The sequence below is a fragment of the Hakea prostrata genome, chromosome 1 (genome assembly GCF_041222555.1).
Source record: "Hakea prostrata isolate BN-2017 chromosome 1, UWA_Hpros_2, whole genome shotgun sequence".
Lineage (NCBI taxonomy): Eukaryota > Viridiplantae > Streptophyta > Magnoliopsida > Proteales > Proteaceae > Hakea > Hakea prostrata.
In genome coordinates this window covers 77,598,470-77,620,593 of record NC_142600.1, presented here as the reverse complement: position 1 = coordinate 77,620,593, position 22,124 = coordinate 77,598,470, and the positions used below count along the sequence as shown (strand labels likewise).

At 44.2% G+C, this 22,124-nt stretch overlaps 1 protein-coding gene across 1 annotated transcript; it reads left to right on the top strand.

The window, feature by feature from the left end:
• Window positions 1-411: 411 nt before the first annotated feature.
• LOC149030247 (geraniol 8-hydroxylase-like) lies at window positions 412-22,124 on the top strand. The gene is given in 6 exon segments (XM_089144827.1): window positions 412-462; window positions 465-651; window positions 1,300-1,597; window positions 21,040-21,418; window positions 21,502-22,027; window positions 22,030-22,124. Coding segments are annotated over 6 exon segments (1,536 nt in total).

The window sequence follows — 22,124 nt, the reverse complement described above, 5'->3', positions numbered from 1 at the left end:
GTATTTTTGTCACAAAATTTATTAAACTAACAGTTTCTGTTAAGTTGTCCTTAATTAATCATTTTTTGAAACTATGGGGGAGCCATATGCAAAAGGAAACTTAAACTGGACTAAAAATGACCTGGACCAAACCTCAGGGGGTCCAGATGAAAATTACCCTTATTTTTACTTATCAATAAGAATCGCACGTCATGGAAGCACATGATGGTGCTATCGAGACTCATCTTTAGTATAAACAAATAAATAAATATTTTTGGAAAGTTGTTTAAGCGCAATAATACACCCTAAAAAAAATCCCTTTTTTTTTGGTCCAACGTAGGAAACCCAGTTTTAAGATAGAGAAGCTCCCTTCATCTCAGTTGTTTTGCAGAGACCAAATTTTCTTTTGGTGAGGGAGGGATAAACGAGAGCATGGAGTTGTTCATTTTGGTGTTAGTTGTGTTAGTGGTGGTGTTGCTGTGTAGAGTTTGAGGGCATGGAATTTCCCCGTCATCTTCCTCGGCAGCACCAGCAAACACACAAGGCTCCCACCAGGACCGGTTCCCCTGCCAATCGTTGGGAGACTCTTCGAACTCGGTGACAAACCCAACGAGTCTCTAACCAGACTCACCAAGATCAACGGTGCACTCATGACTCTCAGGCTTGGTCGCAGGGGCGGAGCCAGGATTGAACTTTGGGGGGGCCGAATGTATGTGGCCAATGTGGGACCCACTGTAGGTCCCATATCAGAATATATTATTATATTTTAATGTGGAGTTTACATTAAAAATTAGGTAAATTAATAGAAAATTCGTGAGTGAGAGAGAGAGAGAAAGGAATAATTTGAGAAAGAGAGAGTGAATACCTGATGTGGAGAAGATTTAGGAAAATTTCAAAATTTGCTAACTACTTCAATATTTTGTGAGACGTGTGAGAAAAAAAAAAAAGAGAAAAATAGGAATAAAAGAGGAGATTCATGAGAGAATAAATAGAAATGAAAATAGGAGAAAATATATAAGGAGAAATTCATGGATCATGAGTTAGTTTAAGTTAGTTTTTAATTAGAATTTAACATTTTATTCCTTAAAACTAGGGATTTAATGATAACCATTAGATAAAGATTATGAATGACATTTGTACCCATCATCTTTATCATAAATTTTTATTTTTAATTTTTGAAGGGGGGCCCAATAGTGGTGTTTCACATTTAAAGATAGAGAGATAAGGAAAAAAACAAAGATATTTACAAATTCAAAAAATCCGGGGGGGGGGGCATGGCCCCCTCCGGTCCCAACGTGGCTCCGCCACTGCTTGGTCGTGTAACGACTGTCGTTGCATCCTCGGCTGCAATGGCCAGAGAAATCCTTCAAACCCACAATCAGGCCCTGGCGAGTCGAATGGTCTTGGACTCAGTTACGGTGCAAAACCACCACAACACATCAATTGTGTGGTTCCCTCCCTACTCCCAGTGGCGAAGCCTCCGCAAGCTCTGCAACAATCATATCTTCTCTGTACAAAGACTTCAGGCCACCGAATCGTTGCGGAACCAGAAGGTTCAGGAGCTCCTTGTTCACATTAATAACAATGCCAAGGTGGGTCAAGCAGTTGACATTGGTAAGTGATACGGAAAGATGGGCACCAAACGGGTATAACCCGAATAATACGCATCGTCATATTAATCTGGTAACACCCGGTTCTTACAGGACGAAACGTGATCGGGTCCTGGCCGAATGGGGCTCCACATTACGGTTAATCGGGAAGGATGCCGATCTTCTATAACCAAAAGCGCAACGTACGCCACAGATATAGCAATCATCCTTGTTATAGAAGGTCAACTCAGCAGCTGATTGAATGGGACCAACGACAAGGGAGCATGATCCGAGGAGAAACATCAGCCCTTGTTTGGCTAACTTACCAAATATATAAAAGGTAACACCCACACTATAAATGCATAGATCTACCCTTCCGGTAAGCAATCCAATACACTTTGAGCATAATCTTGTGTAGCTTTTGAACGAGACCTCATTCGGTTCATCATCTAACTTTGCCATCGGAGGCGGCTGCCCGGCACACAAGCCGGCCCGCATCTAACCTTTCTTGCAGGACTCATTGTCCCGGATACGAGAGGAGGCTCAATCGGATCCGAAGCATAATTGATCCGCATCGGTTTGGCGCCGTCACGTGGGAACGACAAAATCTTCAAGTCATGGTGCGACGAACTAATGGACGTTCCCGACAAGAAAGTACGGGGGATGATCGAGTAATTCCCGAAGAAACGATTAATCCGTCGGTTCACGAAGAACAAGAGATACTTCCGGACAACATGGTTCTGGATGATCCAAATGAAGAAGGGACATCACGAGGACCCCGGGACCAAGCCATTATGGCAGATATGGACGAACTACATAAAGGCATGCTCGAAATGCAAGGGGTATTACGTGGTTTAGTACATCAAATTGGGGTCGAACAAGGACCAAGGCGTAATACCCAGTCGGGAAGGCTAATGAAAGCCTTCAGGACGGTGCGAGGAGCCCGACATCCAAGGCGCATCCCGAGAACAAAAATTACTCGGGAGCAAAGGGAAATACAATCTGATCGTAGCAAGCGCCAAACCACGCCTAATGGGACAAGGATCAGTGCTTTAGAACGCATTTCGTTGCCGCCTAAAACAGGGTCCTTGCCCCCGAGGTATAGTCGGGAACAGGTCGATGAGATCGTAGAGAAGGAGGAAGAAGGAGAAAGCCAACCCCAACCTTCAAGGTCGAGAATTTCGACCTCTCGGGCACCATCCCAAAGGAAGGAGACTACAAACCCTCGCTCAAAAAAGGAACGTGTCGAATCCGATGAGGAGGGTACAAGGCAGAACCGGCTGCGAAGGCGAGTGGCCGAGGTCGAGCGAAAACTGGAAGATCGGGATCATGACGAGGATCTTGACGTAGTGGATCGGGAGCCGTTCTCAGACGAAATCATGAACATGCCTCTACCAAGGAATTTTATCATGCCGACCTTCACCCCTTTTGAAGGGAAAACAAATCCAAAAGAGCATATCAGCTACTTTAAATCGGTAATGACGGTGCTAGGTCGGGAGGATGAATTGCTCTGCAGAACTTTTCCAGCATCACTTAAGGGCCCGGCTATTAAATGGTTTAGTAGTCTACGACCGGCATCAATAAATAATTTCCGGGAGTTGGCCCAAAAATTCATAGCTCGGTTCCGAAGCGCAATCGGGAGTAAAAAGACGTCTAACAGTCTCTTTGGCATACGACAAGGCCGAAATGAGTCCATTCGGGATTATCTGAAAAGATTTGATGAAGTTGCCATCGAGATCGAGGAGCTTGATGATCAAGTAGCATACAGTGTGCTTTGGAGTGGCATTACCCACCAAAGGCTTCTGGAAGTCTTGCTTACGGACAAGCCAAGAACGTACGGCATGCTGTTACGCAGGTGTCAAAAGCAAGCCAGTGTCTATGAAGTGATTGACGCTCGGGTTAAGGCAGATCGGGACAGAAGATCAGATCGTGAGGAAAAACCATCCCCAAGTGACAAGCATCAGAGGCCAAAAAGTAACTGGAAGCGTGAACAAGTAAACTATACTCCTTTAAACTCGAAGCCGTCAGAGATTCGATGAATATTCGGGATAAAAAGGAGTTGAAATGGCCCGGGAAGATACGTGCACCTCCAGAGGATTGGGATATGACAAAATATTGCCGATTCCACCAAGATTACGGACACCATACGGATGCTTGTCGGAATCTGAAGTTTGAAATAGAGAAATTGATTCAACAAGGAAAGTTGGGTCAATATGTAAGGCAGTCAGGGAAGAGCCAAGCATATTCACCGGCGCCAAAGAAAAGAGGTCGATCCCCAAGTCCAAAAGAGCTTGACAAAAAAAGCGGACAAAGGAAAAGAGAAGGTCGATCGGGAGGAAACACCTGTGTACGTCATCATGGGGGGACCAACTGTGGAGTCGATCAGAAAGGCAAAACAAAAGGCTCGGTTCGTGGGGGCTGTTCATTTACCTAAGAAAAGGCAAAATCCGGTATGTCCCGAGCCTATAACCTTTACTGACGCCGACCTGGATGGTGTCACGTCACCACATGATGACGCGATTATCATCGAGTCAAAATAGCAAACCGGGAGGTTCACCGAGTTCGGTGGACACGGGATCCTCTGTCGACCTCATCTCGTATGATGCCTTCGAGAAGATTAAAGTTGGCTGATGATTTGTTAACACCATCATCAACGCCACGTATGTGGTTTCGCAGGATCATCCACGGTGGCAGAAGGAACGATCCATCTGGATCTCAAAGTGGGAGTGTCACCCCGAGATACTTTGGTTCGGGTAAACTTCATGGTGGTCCGGGAACTGTCGGCATATAACGTCATACTGGGACGACCAACATTGAACGCACTTGAAGCAGTGGTGTCCCCCAGGCATATGAAGTTAAAATTCCCGACCGAATCCGGAGTCGGGGAGTGTTGCTCAGATCAATCGGCTTCCCGACAATGTTATACAAACTACTTGAAGGAAAAGCGTAAGCCAGAAAGTTCGGGAACGGCCATGAACGTCGAGGTTCGGGATGATCGTGATGAAGAAAGCATGCAACGGGCAGAACCCGTGGAAAAGCTGGAAAGGATCCAACTTAGTCAATCCTTTCCTGACCGAGGAACGTTTATTGGCTTAGAGCAGCCAGACGATTTCAAGAAGGAACTTACCCGGTTCTTGTGTGATAATGCGGATATCTTCGCATGGTCAGCAAATGATATGCTCGGGATAGACAGACGAGTAGCAGAGCACAAACTCTGGATACAGAAGGATGCTACCCCGGTCATCCAAAGACGAAGAAATTTTGCGATTGAAAAGCATGAGGCAATCAGGGTCGAAGTAGAAAAATTGGAGAGGTCGGGTTTCATAGAACCAATCGAATGCCCGACCTGGCTTGCCAATGTAGTTATGGTGAAGAAAGCAAATGGGAAATGGAGAATGTGTACCGACTACACTGACCTGAACAAAGCCTGCCCTAAGGATTGCTACCCTCTCCCGAGGATTGATCTTCTGATCGATGCCACTGCTGGTCATGAAGTCCTTAGTTTCATGGACGCATACTCGGGATATAACCAGATCTTAATGAGTCGAGAGGACGAGAAACACACTTCCTTTATGACTGATCGGGAGAGTTATTACTACCGAGTAATGCCGTTCGGGTTAAAGAATGCGGGGGCAACTTATCAGAGAGCTGTCAATAGGATTTTTCAAAGGCAAATCGGGCGGAACATGGAGGTATATGTGGACGACATGCTTGTAAAAAGCTTGGTTCGGGCAGGACATTTGGCTGACTTGGAAGAGACATTTGATGTTCTTAGGACATACCGAATGCGCCTGAACCCTGAAAAATGCGCTTTCGGGGTTTCCTCGGGAAAGTTTCTTGGGTTCATGGTTTCCCAGAGAGGAATCGAGGCTAATCCAGAAAAGATTCAAGCACTGATCAAAATGACACCACCAGTTACCATAAAAGAAATCCAGTGTTTAACCGGGAGGGTGGCCGCTTTGAATCGTTTCATATCCCGAGCTGGGGAAAAGTGTAACACGTTCTTCAAAGCTTTGAAAACTACGTCAAGCTCGGGAACAGTCACTTGGACACCAGAATGCCAACAGGCCTTCGATCATCTTGTAACATATCTCGGGACAACACCTGTTTTGGCCTGACCTCTGTCTGGAGAGGCTCTCACGATCCATCTGGCAATCTCGCCAACGGCGGTCAGTGCAGTTTTGGTTCGGGGTGATACCGTTCAAAATCCGATCTACTATGTGAGCTATGTGCTTATAGATGCCGAAAAGCGGTACCCGGACATCGATAAGCAGGCGTTGGCACTTCTCGTGGCATCACGAAAACTAAGGCCTTACTTCCAGTCGCACCCGATAATAGTCCCGACTAACTTCCCATTAAAGAAAATACTCCAAAGGCCTGATGTAGCAGGGAGGATGGTCGGGTGGTCTGTGGAACTTAGCGAGTACCAGATTGAGTTCAGGCCAAGGACGGCCATAAAAGCCCAGGTGTTGGCCGACTTTGTTGTCGAAAGCACTATACCAGAGAAGAACGACCAAATGCCGACGGATGGAGTATCTGAGTTGTGGATTATACATGTTGATGGTTCGAGTAGTGTTTCAGGATCGGGAGCAGGCTTGACCCTCTGTAGTCCCGAGAACTTCACTATCAGCTATGCAATAAGATTCAAATTCCCAGCCTCAAACAATGAAGCAGAGTATGAGGCTGTCATAGCAGGCTTGCGAGTGGCCCGAGCCCTCAGGGTTCGGGAACTGGAAGTAAGAAGTGATTCTCAATTGGTTGTCAACCAAATCAGGGGGGAGTATGAAGCAAAGGATGAAAGAATGGCTAAATATTTGGTCAAGGTTGGACAGTTTCAAACCTTCTTTGAACGGGTAACATACCGACGGGATACCAAGAAAGGAGAATGAAAATGCGAGATGAACTCTCCCGACTGTCAATGGCAAGTTACAAAAACTTGGACTCGGCGGTTTACATTGAAGAATTAAATAGCCCGAGTATCCAAGAACTGGAAACCTTTGAGATCAGCAAGGAACCAGACTGGACCACACCTCTGATTACGTATATTCGGGATGACATTCTCCCGACTGATCCAAAAGAAGCAAAAAGAGTTCGGAATCAAGCCGCTCGGTTCACCATGGTCGGGGAACACCTGTATAGGAGGTCCTTCACGAATCCCCTCTTAAGATGTGTTGGGCCATCCCGAGCGAGTTACGCCCTAGCTGAAATCCACGAAGGTATATGTGGTGCACATATGGGCGGGAAGGCGTTGGCACAAAAAGTATTAAGGTCGGGAATATTCTGGCCTACAATACAAAAAGACGCGATTGAATATGTCCGTAAATGCGAACGATGCCAGAAACACGCTAATGTCCCAAAGTTACCAGCGGTCCCCATGATATCCGTCTCCAACCCGACGCCATTTGCGATGTGGGGAATGGACCTTGTCGGGAAACTACCGAAAGCTCCTAAGAATCGGGAGTACATGGTGGTTGCAATAGATTACTTCACAAAGTGGGTCGAGGCTGAGCCATTATCTTCCATCACGGAGAAACAGATGGAAAAGTTTTTTCAAGAGAAGATAATATATAGGTTCGGGATACCCCGGATATTAGTGACGGACAATGGCAAACAATTTGAAGGCGCCGGGTTCAAATCCTTTTGTATGAGGTACCATATAGAACATCGATTCGCTTCGGTTGCCTACCCCCAGAGCAATGGGCAAGTTAAGGTCACCAACAGGACACTTCTTGATGGGATCAAAAAAAGGTTGGAAGATAATCGGGCAATGTGGATCGAGGAACTCCCGAGCGTCCTCTGGTCATACAGAACTACGGTGCGAACCCCAACTGGCGAAACCCCTTTTTGTTTAGCTTATGGGACTGAAGCCCTAGCTCCCGTGGAAGTATTGGCTGGATCATTGCGTTATGATACGTTTAATGAACAACAAAATGATCAAGGGCTCAGGGAGAATTTAGATCTTTTGCAGGAATCCCGGACAAAAGCACAACAGAAAAATCTATTGTATCAAAGGAGAGCGGCACAACACTACAACTCTCGGGTAAACAACCGAAGATATAGATCGGGGGATCTGGTTTTAAGACGAACAGGGGCTTCAGACCCAAGAAATCAAGGAAAGCTAGCTCCAACATGGGAAGGGCCTTACCTGGTGGAAAAAGAAACAAGGCCGGGATCATATCGACTGAAAAGAATAGAAGACGGAAGCCCGATTGATCGTTCATGGCATTCCACAAATTTGAAGAAGTTCTACCAATAACCACTATAGACGTCGGGTCAATTTCGTTTGTGACTTCACATTTTACCAGATCAAATCTTTCTAAAGAAGATACAATAAATTCGGGTTCATTCCCGCTTGATTAACTCTGGTTGAAAGAACATGCATCTTTTCTCAAAGATACCATTCACTCGGGTGACTCCCGTTTGATTAATAATTCCTTTTTAAGGAAAATTGCATCTTTTCTCAAAGATACCATTCACTCGGGTGACTCCCGTTTGATTAATAACTCCTTTTTAAGGAAAATTGCATCTTTTCTCAAAGATACCATTCACTCGGGTGACTCCCGTTTGATTAATAATTCCTTTTTTAAGGAAAATTGCATCTTTTCTCAAAGATACCATTCACTCGGGTTCATTCCCGTTTGATTAATTACTCCTTTTTTAAGGAAAATTGCATCTTTTCTCAAAGATACCATTCACTCGGGTTCATTCTCGTTTGATTAATTACTCCTTTTTTAAAGGGAAATTGCATCTTTCCTCAGAGATACCATTCACTCGGGCTTATCTCGATGATCCCCAGGGGGAAATTGTTTGGTAGCTTATGCAAAAATGGAAAAAACTTGATTCATTCATAAAAAGATTACAATATTCAGCATTAAGACTTAATCAATTTTAACTGAAGGACTCCCGGGAAGGTCTTCTCCAGCAGCTGGTTCAGTCGCGCCCTCTAGGGACTCCAGCAAGCCTACAGTATTGGCAGGGGAACCTTGGATCTCTTCCTCATCCCGATCATGCTCCTCCGGCAGCTCACTATCTCCCTCCCGAGCTGTTGTCTCTTCATCTTCACCTTCCTCTCTTACCTCGTCTTCAGGAGAGGGTTGGGGAAGAGGATCAATATAATCCACAGCATCGGGAAAAGGAAAATCCTCAAGCTCGGGAAGGCCTTTGGGACGAGGGCGTTTGAGTTCATCGTAAATCAGAGGGTCCAGCAGCTTCTCCAGCTCTTGGGGGCGAGGAAGATCAGTTTGCTCCAGAGCCTTCTTAAAGGCAACTCGCATACCTCTCCTAAAGGAGGGAGTAGCAACAGCCAGAACGAGACTCTTGAACTCTGGAGTCGTGAAGTATTCCTCCAGCACACCTCACCTTGAAGCTCCTGTACCCGAGGACTCCAGCTCTTTCAGCTTGTCTCTCAGCTGGGCATTCTCATTCTTCTCCGCCAATAAGAGGGCTTCAGACGCCCTCAGATCTTCAGACACCTTCCCGACCTTCTCTTCCAGGTCACTGACCTTCCCTTTGTACTTGCTTTTGCTTTTGGAAAGGACATCCCTTTCCTTCTTCAGCTTGGCCGCTTTCTCTTCGGCGTCCTTCAGCTTCTTCTCCGCATCTTCCTTTGCAGTAATAGCAGTGCGGGCCCTAACGTTCGACTCCCCGTGGAGCTGTTCGGCCAGCGCTAACTGCTTCGCTTGGTCCCGAGCCCTACGAAGAGACTCAGAAAAAATGTGCACGGCACCAGCAACGTATCTGAAAAAAGATTACCCGGGTAAGAAGATGGATAATAGTGATTCGGGAGAAAAAGGAAGAAAGATAGGTACCTGTATCCTTCATTAAAAAACTCCCTATTCGGGAGGTTGCACAGATATGTTGCATCAGCATCATTAGTGGCCTCATTTAGCCACTGTTCAGCATACTCCGAGTCACTGAAAACGGAGTTAAAACCAAGGTCACCACCCGAAGAAGAGGGGGCAACCTCCCGAGCTGGTTCGTCGATACGAACCCTTTTCGAGAGACGAGGAACGCCGTCTCCTTTACGCTTCTCAGCTCCCGAGGAAGGAGCCTTCTTCTTTAGACTCTTGTCCGGAGATGGCCTGGGAGGAAGGGCTATCGCCTTGGCGGCCGCAGGAACTTGAGCGGGGGCTTTTTTAAGTACTCCCGAAGGAGTCTTGCTTGTAGGCACATGCTTCCGTCTCCTTGCCTCGTCCATGTTCCCGAGCGCCATTGCCAGAAGATCATCTTCAGAGATATTTTGACTCACTGAAAAACGAAGAGTACGTATCAGGTCAGCACAACATAGACGACACAGAAACAATAAAAAGAGACTTACTCGGGGAGAAACCCCATAGCTGAAGAACTGACTCGTACTCCATGGAATACCCATGGACTGCGAGCTCGTCATCGTCAACCGAGTTTATTATATCAATATAGTCTTCCTCCTCGGGATGAAGGGCGACAGGAATATTCAGACGGTCGATCTTCCCCTTGGGGACTTCTTGGAATTGAGTACGGAAGGTGTGACACCCGTGTTTTGGGTAGGCCCCATTCGGCCCGGCGCCCGATGTGTTTTGGGTGAAGTCGGGTTTTGTTTAATGTTGACTTTGAAGTTTGACCGTGATTTCAGTTTTACTATCTTTGAAAATGAAGGAATATGTCCTTGTGGGCCATCTCAGTAGAAGATATGGTGTTTGACCCAAAACCCATGGATATTGATGATGGTGTTTCCTTATGGAAACCTTACTTGATTTGGTGTTGAACTATTTATTTGTTAAGAAGAACTTGGTTGATGGACCTAAAGCTTAGTTGGACCTAGTTTGAAGACTTCCCTCCATACTAGGTAAGTAGTATGATGTGTTGAAAGAAGCCCATCCAAAAATATTGAAGTTTAGCCTATTAAATCCCTATTTTTGAACAAGCTGTCCAGGCAATGGCATTTTGGTAAATATCTGTTTTGAAGGTTTTCAAAAGCTTTATTTCCTTTAATTTCGTGGTAAACTATTCCCACCATGTTTCTAAACCTTTAGATAGTGTGGGATCGACCTTTGAACTTCCTCTTTGGCAACCAATCAACCAACAGGGTCAGTTTGGTCAGTTTGGTGAAACCCTAGTAACTCTTGAACTCTTTGTGCTATTTAAAAGGGGGAACTCCATGTGTTTCACTCTCAATCTGTTTCTAAGTCTTTGGAGAACGTGGGAAGATCCCTAGAACCTCTCCTTCGAAGCCAAGAAAGATCCTCAAGTATCTGTTCAGGTTTCTTCAGCGGTTTCTCTTCTAAAAGGTTGGTATTCAATTCGCTTCTTCTTTAATTCATTCTTTCTTCTCTACTTCTGATTTTCTGATCATGAGAAGGGTATTACACTACTGTAATGACCTCTTCTTTAATTCTTTTGCCCTAGAGTGAATCCCCCAATTCACTCTATGATCTTGAAGCCATATGGCGATGATCCTTGAATTTGATCCCACCAAAGCTCTTAATGATACTTTCCCTAATTTCCTACCTATCTTTATTATTGTGGGGAAGGTCTCATATTATTACCATGACCTTCCGTTGTGTCATCATGATTGAGGAGTTGATCCTTGTTTTTCTTTGGAACAATTGGCAACCCTTTTATTTTCTATTAATTCATTGGACCCTCCCCAAAACCTTTCTTGATTGTAAATTCCTTGCCCTAAGGGTGAATCTTTATTCTCCTTAGTCTTTTCGTGGGATACACGGATTCTTGTTAGTAAATCCCTAATTGTATGATTTGAATTTGTTTCCCTTCACTTTAATTGAGAACCTTATTTTCTCTCATTAGTAGACCCTTTCTAATTCCATTCTTTATTTTGAAATACTAATGAGATTTTCCTTTATCTATCTTGGGTTGTTTTTATGAGAATTAATTATGGGTAACTCTCATGGGAGGTAACCAACTCTCATGAGAGGTAACCATATATGAAACCCTATTGTTCTTTTATTTGTTGGAAACTTCCCAACACTTTTTCAGATTTTGCATTCTTTGTTTCTCTTTCCCTTGGGTGATATTTGTGTTAACCTAAACTTGATCACTATATTTTCTTCATGATCCATGTTTAACCTAATTAGGATTTCTAATTATTCCTTCTTCGTTCTTGTTCTTTTTGAGATCAGGAAGAAGATGATGCATTCTTGCAACCATCTATTCCATGATCTCATTCTATTCTTTGAGATCTATGATCATCATCATGATCTTAACCCTAGCTAATAGATTCTTGAAACCTTAACCCTAACCCTTGAATGATCTTTCTGAAACCTCTTGTAACCTTCCATGTGTGGGAAACCTCATGGGTAATGTTTCGTTAACATAAACTAGATTTCCTATGATTTCTTGTTATTTTCTTGATAACAATCATTCCCTCTCTTTCCGTGATCATAACCTTTTCATGAGCCATATGTTATGATGAAACCCTAACCTCTTTGTTACAAACCTATTATGATTGATTTTTCGGACTATGATCTCCCCCATGTCTTCATTTGGGTTTGGTTGTACTTGGTCTTCAACCCCATGAGCAAAGCACCCTTGTATAGCAATATACTTGGGGGCGGTTACTAGTGGCGGTTGATTAAACCAAGCGACCGCCTGCGACCCCGGTTACGCGGGAAAATGCCCTATTTTGCCCCCTGTTCGTTATAAATAGCATCCCTCGCCCTATTAACGCATTATTTTGTTCGGGATTGCTATTTTGGGCGATTAGGCGGCTGTGGAAACATGCGGGATTTAGGTCTGAAGTGCTGTTAATGATATGAAACCTTTTCTCTTCTATTCTTGGTGATTCTTATTAAGGTAATGAATCTCCATCTGCATTCTCTTCTTTTAACCTCTAATTGATTTGAACCCATCCCCTTTTTGTTGGTGGTTACCCAATTGATTTGTTGTACTCCCTTTCCAATGTTCTTGATGAGATCCTGTCCAGAAACGAATCCCCGCATTTGTTTAATGGATGGATCCCATCAAGGGGAATGATTTGGGTAATAAATCTTTGTTAATTTTAGGGTTTCTTGTTACCCCCTTGTTCTAGACTTATTAAGCTTGAATTTCGGACTAAGATCATCCCAAAACGGATTGAAATCGGATGATAAAAAGTCTGATTTTCGGAGTTGGAAACTCTCTTGAAAACGGGGCGGTCGCTTGTGGAGGTCGCTTAACTTAAGCAACCGCCACAAGCAACCGGCTGGTTTCCGATAGTCGTGTAGGTTTGATTTTTGAATTGTTTTGACTCTTGACTCTTATACATTCTTGTAACCCTATGCCTAGGTGTTCTCTGTTTCAAATAAAAGTCTTATAATAGTTTTTGGATTGCAAGTTAGAGGACTTCTACTAAATTACAGGTAAGGACATGCATTCTTATTTATATGCAATTACATATACATGATGATTCTGTTGTTCTATTTACTATTCTTTGATCATGTAACTTGCTGTAATTGTATAAAGTATGTGAATCTTATTGTACACTTGCTGTTTGTGGTATTCATTGATGTACTTCATCTTTTATGATATTGCACAACTGTTCATGGTATGATAAAGAGTGTTGTAGTGTGATTGTGATGGAAGGGGTATTCCATTGGGATATCTTGGCTTGGGATATCGAGGTCTGTGGAATGGGACACATGCTGCTGATGTCTCCAGCACTATCATGATTACTTGATGACATACTTAGGGAGTCTAGAATTGCATGGCTAGGTACCCCACATGCTATTACCCTTTCGGCGGGGAATTGAAGCCGGGTGACCCGTGACAATGGTGACGTGACTATGTTTCATCCAACAGCGGTAACCAGTCCGTGCGGAGACTCGGTGGTCCACTATTGGTCATGTAATGGTAGGGTTGCATATGTTAGGGTTGGGCTCATGGACGTCCAAGGAGCGGACCGGGTGTCACGAGGAATCATGAGAGCATCCGCCCCAATAATATGTGGATGACCATAGGGTTAAGGAGTGGAGTCCAACAGAGGTAGCCGATCCGTGAGGATTCACACTCCTAGGTTGCGAAGGATCTTGAACCAAGTTGGTTGGTGCCATAGGGGAGAGTATCTGGACTTCATATAGTATGTTACCATTATGACTTGCATTGGATTAGAAACCCCGACATGCGCCGGTACTCATTGCCAATGGTCGTGGTGAGAGAGTGTTGACTTAACCCCTAGCCATGGTTTGAGAGCCAGTGTGGACTTACCCCTTTGCCCAGGATCCCTACGAGAGGTAACCAGTCCTTGCCGGATCGAGTGATGAGACTTACCCAAAGGAGGGCTGGTGTATATCTTAAAGCATGTCAGCCATTAGAGACTTGCATAGTTAGATCTTAGTAGCATTCATATTTCGCATATCATCCATATCATTTCATATGTGCATTCGTGGATTGTATTGACATATATATGAGAATTGCTTGTTCCTTCGAGTTCGTTGGAACTCATTCCTTTCATTGTATGTATTATATAAATTGTACAGATGGTTGCACAATGTCGGAAGTTGGAGATGATTTGTATGAAAGAGCCTTCTCGTTTGAAGCTGATGTGGCACAGACAGTGATACATGAACTTGCAGAGCATGAAGCCTCCTGAAGATGAAGACTATTTAGTTACTTATTTTGCTTCCGCTGAAGTCGATATTACTTTTGATTCTTGATCTTCCTTCTTTCGTTCGTTCTTGGATTTTTATTGGAGTATTTGGACTCCTGTAACCTTTTTATTGATTATTGTACTATTTCTTGCTCTTGATTCATGTATTTGTATTTATTATTATTGATAGACTAAAACCATGGATCCTGTGACGGATCGCACCCACGGGTTGTCGGGCGGGTAACCCGGGCCTGGCGGGCGGGGTGTGACAGAAGGGCTCGGGAGAAGGTGGTTTAAAGAAGAGATAAAACTCCCGCCATTTCTTGGTGGTGGACGGGAGGGAATCCTTTAAAATAAAGTTCCCTTGAGAAGGGGAAATTCTCTTGGATAGGAAAAACCAACCGCGTTGGCTGTGAGGATGAAGGGAATAATAATGGTGGAATAAGCCGAAAGTAGGGAAGACCCCTATTGACTTACAAAAACCGACGAACCCGATCATAATCCTCCAACTGTTCGGGCTCAAATTGGAAGGGCTGAGCTTATAATGCTCAAGCACATCTATGAAAAGATCATGCAACGGGAGGCGCAACCCCCCGATAAAGGCGTCATAATACAAGGGATAGAATCCCTCGGGAGGACTATTCACTCTTTGGCTATCAGTCGGGATAATAACCTGATATCCCTCAGGAATACCAAAACTACCCAAAAACCTATCCAGATCCTCGGGAAACAGGGAGCAGAGATAGAATTCAGGTCCCGAGGAGTTCTGGACAAAATTAATGTGCCAGGGAGTTAAGGGTTCGGCTCGAAGGATTTCTAAGGCTGCGGAGTCAAGTTTCTTACAATCAGGTTTACGGGGAATGGTGTCACACCCCGCCCGCCAGGCCCGGTTACCCGCCTGACGACCCGTGGGTGCGAACCGTCACAGGATCCATGGTTTTAGTCTATCAATAATAATAAATACAAATACCTATAATCAAGAGCAAGAATAGTGCAATAATTAATAAAAATGTTACAGGAGTCCAAATACTCCAATAAATATCCAAGAAATAATCAAAGGAAAGAATCAAGAATCAAATGTAATATCGAGTTCAGCGGAAGCAAAATAAAAACTAGGTAATCTTCATCTTCAGGAGGCTTCATGCTCTGCAAGTTCATGTATCACCTTTGTCGCTGCCACATCGGCTTCAAACGAGAAGGCTCTTTCATACAAATCATCTCCAACTTCCGACGTTGTGCAACCATCCGTACAGTTTATATAATACATACAATGAAAGGAATGAGTTCCAACGAACTCGCAAGGAACAAGCAATTCTCATATATATGTCAATACAATCCACGAATGCACATATGAAATGATATGGATGATATGCGAAATATGAATGCTACTAAGATCTAACTATGCAAGTCTCTAATGGCTGACATGCTTTAAGATATACACCAGCCCTCCTTTGGGTAAGTCTCATCACTCGATCCGGCAAGGACTGGTTACCTCTCGTAGGGATCCCGGGCAAAGGGGGTAAGTCCACACCGGCTCTCAAAACCGTGGCTGGGGGTTAAGTCAACACTCTCTCACCACGACCATTGGCAATGAGTACTGGCGCATGTCGGGGTTTCTAATCCAATGCAAGGTCATAATGGTAACATACTATATGAAGTCCAGATACTTCCCCTATGGCACCAACCAACTCGGTTCAAGATCCTTCGCAACCTAGGAGTAAGAATCCTCACGGACCGGTTACCTCTGTTGGACTCCACTCCTTAACCCTATGGTCATCCACATATTATTGGGGCGGATGCTCTCATGACTCCTCGCGACACCCGGTCCGCTCCTTGGACGTCCATGAGCCCAACCCTAACATATGCAACCCTACCATTACATGACCAATAGTGGACCACTGAGTCTCCGCACGGACTGGTTACCGCTGTTGGATGAAACATAGTCACGTCACCATTGTCACGGGTCACCCGGCTTCAATTCCCCTGCCGAAAGGGTAATAGCATGTGGGGTACCTAGCCATGCAATTCTAGACTCCCTAAGTATGTCATCCAAGTAATCATGAGAGTCTTGGAGACATCAGCAGCATGTGTCCCATTCCACAGCCTTCTGATATCCCAAGCCAAGATATCCCAATGGAATACCCCTTCCATCACAATCACACTACAACACTCTTTATCATATCATGAACAGTTGTGCAATATCATAAAAGATGAAGTACATCAATGAATACCACAAACAGCAAGTGTACAATAAGATTCACATACTTTATACAATTACAGCAAGTTACATGATCAAAGAATAGTAAATAGAACAACAGAATCATCATGTATATGTAATTGCATATAAATAAGAATGCATGTCCTTACCTGTAATTATGTAAAATCCTTCTAACTTGAATTCCAGAAACTATTATAAGACTTCTACTTGAAACAGAGAACACCTAGGCATAGGGTTACAAGAATGTATAAGAGTCAAGAGTCAAAACAATTCAAAAATCAAACCTACACAGTTACTGGAAACCAGCCGGTTGCTTGTGGCGGTTGCTTAAGTTAAGCGACCGCCACTAGTGACCGCCCCAAAAATAGAGAGTTTCAAATCCGAAACTCAGGCCTTCTATCATCCGTTTTCAATCCGGATTTCGAGTGATCATGGCCAAAGTCTCAAATCTAACACTCCAAGAGACACTAGGTGAAAAGAAACCTAACAATTATCATAAATGGATTATCCAGAAACTCTCCCCTTGACTGGATCTATCCATTAACAAATGCAGGGATTCGTTTCTGGAAATGATCTCATCAAGAACATTGAAAAGGGAGTACAACAAATCAATTGGGTAACCACTAACAAAAAGGAGATGGGTTCATATCAATTAGACGTTAAAAAGAAGAGAATTGCAGATGGAGATTCATTACCTTAATCAGAATCACCAAGAATAGAAGAGAAAAGGTTTCATATCATTAACAACACTTCGGACCTGAATCCCCTTTCGATTCCACTTCGCCGCTAATCGCCCAAAATAGCAATCCCGAACATAATAATGCGTTAATAGGGCGAGGGATGCTATTTATAACGAACAGGGGGGGCAAAAGAGGGCATTTTCCCCGCAAGCGAGACCGGGCGGTCGCTTAAGGCGGTCGCTTGGTTTAATCAACCGCCACTAGTAACCGCCCCCAAGTATATTGCTATACAAGGGTGCTTTGCTCATGGGGTTGATAACCAAGTACAACCTAACCCAAATGAAAACATGGGGGAGATCATAGTCCGAAAAATCAATCATAATAGGTTTGTAACAAAGAGGTTAGGGTTTCATCATAACATATGGCTCATGAAAAGGTTATGATCACGGAAAGAGAGGGAATGATTGTTATCAAGAAAATAACAAGAATTCATAGGAAATCTAGTTTATGTTAACAGAAACATTACCCATGAGGTTTCCCTCACATGGAAGGTTACAAGAGGTTTCCAGAAAGATCATTCAAGGGTTAGGGTTTCAAGGAATTTATTTGGTTAGGGTTAAGATCATGATGATGATCATAGATCTCAAAGAATAGGATGAGATCATGGAGTAGATGGTTGCAAGAATGCATCATCTTCTTCCTGATCTCAAAAAAGAACAAGAACGAAGAAAGAATAATTAGAAATCCTAATTAGGTTAAACATGGATCATGAAGAAAATATAGTGATCAAGTTTAGGTTAACACAAATATCACCCAAGGGAAAGAGAAACAAAGAATCAAGATTCACCCATGGGAAAGAGAAACAAAGAATGCACAATCTGAAAAAGGTGTTGGGGAGTTTCCAACAAATAAAAGAACAATAGGGTTTCATATATGGTTACCTCTCATAAGAGTTGGTTACCTCTCATGAGAGTTACCCATAATTAATTCTCACAAAAACAACCCAAGATAGATAAAGGAAAATCTCATTAGTATTTCAAAATAAAGAATGGAATTAGAAAGGGTCTACTAATGAGAGAAAATAAGGTTCTCAATTAAAGTGAAGGGAAACAAATTCAAATCATACAATTAGGGATTTACTAACAAGAATCCGTGTATCCCACGAAAAGACTAAGGAGAATAAAGATTCACCCTTAGGGCAAGGAATTTACAATCAAGAAAGGTTTTGGGGAGAGTCCAAAGAATTAATAGAAAATAAAAGGGTTGCCAATTGTTCCAAGGAAAAACAAGGATCAACTCCTCAATCATGAGGACACAAGGGAAGGTCATGGTAATAATATGAGACCTTCCCCACAATAATAAAGATAGGTAGGAAATTAGGGAAAGTATCATTAAGAGCTTTGGTGGAATCAAATTCAAGGATCATCGCCATATGGCTTCAAGATCATAGAGTGAATTGGGGGATTCACTCTAGGGCTAAAAGAATTAAAGAAGAGGTCATTACAGTAGTGTAATACCCTTCTCATGATCAGAAGATCAGAAGTAGAGAAGAAAGAATGAATTAAAGAAGAAGCGAATTGAATACCAACCTTTTAGAAGAGAAACCGATGAAGAAACCTGAAGAAACCTGAACAGATACTTGAGGATCTTTCTTGGCTTCGAAGGAGAGGTTCTAGGGATCTTCCCACGTTCTCCCAAGGACTAGAAACATAGTGGGAGTGAAACACTTGGAGTTCCCCCTTTTACATATCACAAAGAGTCCAAGAATTACTAGGGTTTCACCAAACTGACCAAACTAACCCTGTTGGTTGATTGGTTGCCAAAGAGGAAGTTCAAAGGTCGATCCCACACTATCAAGAGGTTTAGAAACATGGTGGGAATAGTTTACCACGAAATTAAAAGAAATAAAGCTTTTGAAAACCTTAAAAACAGATATTTACCAAAATGCCACTGCTTGGACAACTTGTTCAAAAATAGGGATTTAATGGGCCTAACTTCAATATTTTTGGATGGGCTTCTTTCAACACATCGTACTACTTACCTAGTATGGAGGGAAGTCTTCAAACTAGGTCCAACTAAGCTTTAGGTTCATCAACCAAATTCTTCTTCACAAATAAATAGTTCAACACCAAATCAAGTAAGGTTTCCATAAGGAAACACTATCATCAATATCCATGGGTTTTGGGTCAAACACCATATCTTCTACTGAGATGGCCCACAAAGACATCTTCCTAATATTTTAAAAGATAGTAAAACTAAAATCACGGTCAAACTTCAAAGTCAACATTAAACAAAACCCGACTTCACGCAAAACAGATCGGGTTTCCGGGCTAGATTTGGGCTGGGTGTCACAAATGGCCCCCCGAAAACCGCTAGGACGTTGAAAGGGCGGTCGAGGGGGAGCCTTCGATCTAGATGCACGGGAGGTAGATGGGACATCTGTCCGAAGGAAAGCTTGGGAAGATACAGCAGGGGGATCCCGGGAAGTGGCCGTAGACTCAGGTCTCAGGGCACTGTGGGCAGAAGGAGTGGCGGAATCAGAAACAGGGGCTGGGTTCGAATTGAAACTTTGATCGGGACCCTCCCGGGAATCTACGCTTGGAATGGTTTCAACCTCGGCCTCTTCCTCGGCCTCTTCCTCTGCCTCTACCCCGGTCTCTACTTCCCCTTCCACTTCATCGGGTACGAGGGACGAAGTCAAGGCTTGCATCGCCTGCCTCTCTTTGTCCTTACGGAACATCTCTTGGATCTCATCATAGAGTCGGGGATCGTCGTCCTGGGTTGAGCAGCTATTAGATTTGGATTTCTCCTCATCAGAAGATTGCTCGTGGAGTTCTTTCAGGCGATCCCCGGTCAGATTGTATTTTTTCGTTTGATCGCTATCACCCTCACTCGTATAACCCTCGGCCCGACGACGCCTATCACGGTAGATGGGAACGGGAACCTTGTTCTGATACCTAAACCCTCTCAAGCTTACTTTTGGCTTCTTCGGGGCCTTATATCTCCTCGGGGCCATAAGGAAAAGGAAACTTACCGATTAAAAGCGAGGAAGGCTTGAGAAGCTTCGAAGTCGATCGGGAGCGTCGCTAAGTCGAGAGCGAAGAAAACAGTGGGAAGAAAATGAAGGGAAAGGCCCCTATTTATATTGCCGGAGGAGGCGTTACACTTCTTGATCAGACGATTACGACTCTTGACGATCAACAGTTACAAAGCGAAGACGGTTCGCCTCCCCCGAGGCTCTCATTATGAGCCTACGCCTAGCCACCTGACGTGTCAATCCCAGGTTGGGCGAAGTCCTGAGGACAGCCGTTACAAAAAAACAGCTGATCACTTTAGTGCGCAGGCATTTAATGCGCCCATTAAAGGGTATTCCTGGAATGTCCCGAGGAAAGGGAGCTCGTGGAATCTCCCGAGGCACAACTCGTTCCAACCACTTAACTATCCCGAACCCCGCAAGCAACGATCGGGATAGGGGGCTTATGATACGGAAAGATGGGCACCAAACGGGTATAACCCGAATAATACGCATCGTCATATTAATCTGGTAACACCCGGTTCTTACAGGACGAAACGTGATCGGGTCCTGGCCGAATGGGGCTCCACATTACGGTTAATCGGGAAGGATGCCGATCTTCTATAACCAAAAGCGCAACGTACGCCACAGATATAGCAATCATCCTTGTTATAGAAGGTCAACTCAGCAGCTGATTGAATGGGACCAACGACAAGGGAGCATGATCCGAGGTTGGCTAACTTACCAAATATATAAAAGGTAACACCCACACTATAAATGCATAGATCTACCCTTCCGGTAAGCAATCCAATACACTTTGAGCATAATCTTGTGTAGCTTTTGAACGAGACCTCATTCGGTTCATCATCTAACTTTGCCATCGGAGGCGGCTGCCCGGCACACAAGCCGGCCCGCATCTAACCTTTCTTGCAGGACTCATTGTCCCGGATACGAGAGGAGGCTCAGTCGGATCCAGAAGCATAATTGATCCGCATCAGTAAGCTTTCATTCACCACCACCCTTAACTTGCTGTCGAACACTGTCTTCTCTATGGACGTGGCCCGTCTGGATTCGGAGGCTGCGCAGGAATTCAAATGGGCCGTCTGGGGTGTTCTGGAAGAAACAGGGAAGCCTAACCTTTTGGATTATTTCCCTGTTTTGAAACCATTTGACCTCCAAGGTGTAAAGTGTCGTTCGGCGATTCACTTCGATCGACTGCACAAACTGTTCGACGAAATGATAGACGAATGGTTGAAAATCAGAGCTTCAGTTCGCTCTCTTACCACAAATAACGATGATCTACTTGATGCCCTGCTCAATCACTTCCATGACAAGAGTTTGGACTTTGGCCGTTTCGATATCAAAGCGTTGCTTTCGGTCGGTATCCATTCTCAAAATTCGCTCTTATTTGTTCATTCTCTCCTCTGGGCTCTGACCATATATGGGTTTTTCTGTATCAGGACTTATTCATTGCAGGTATAGACACAACCTCTACGACAATAGAGTGGTCGATGGAAGAGCTACTCCATAATCCAGAAAAGATGGCAAAGGTTCAATCGGAGCTCCGAGAGAACGTTTCCGAGGGAAAACCAGTGGAGAAGACTGACATCGCTCGGCTTCCTTACCTTCAAGCGGTGGTGAAGGAGACGATGAGGCTGCACCCAGCAGCTCCTCTCTTGATCCCACACAGAGCCGAAACTGAAGTGGAGATATTGGGGTTTACCGTGCCCAAGGATGCTCAAGTGATAGTGAATGCGTGGGCTATCGCTCGAGATCCCAGCAACTGGACAAACCCCAATTCATTCCTTCCAGAGAGGTTCTTGGGTTCTTCAGGGATTGATGTGAAAGGCCGAAACTTTGAGCTCATACCATTCGGAGCTGGGAGAAGGATCTGTCCAGGTCTGCCACTGGCTTTGCGGATGTTGCACTTGATGCTGGGCTTCACTTCGCAATTGTTTGATTGGAAGATTGAAGGTGGGGTTAGCCCCAGGACTTGGACATGGCTTATAAGTTCGGGATCACTTTGCAGAAAGCTCTGCCTCTAAGAGCACTACCACTTGCGGTGATCCAATCTCAAGGGTAA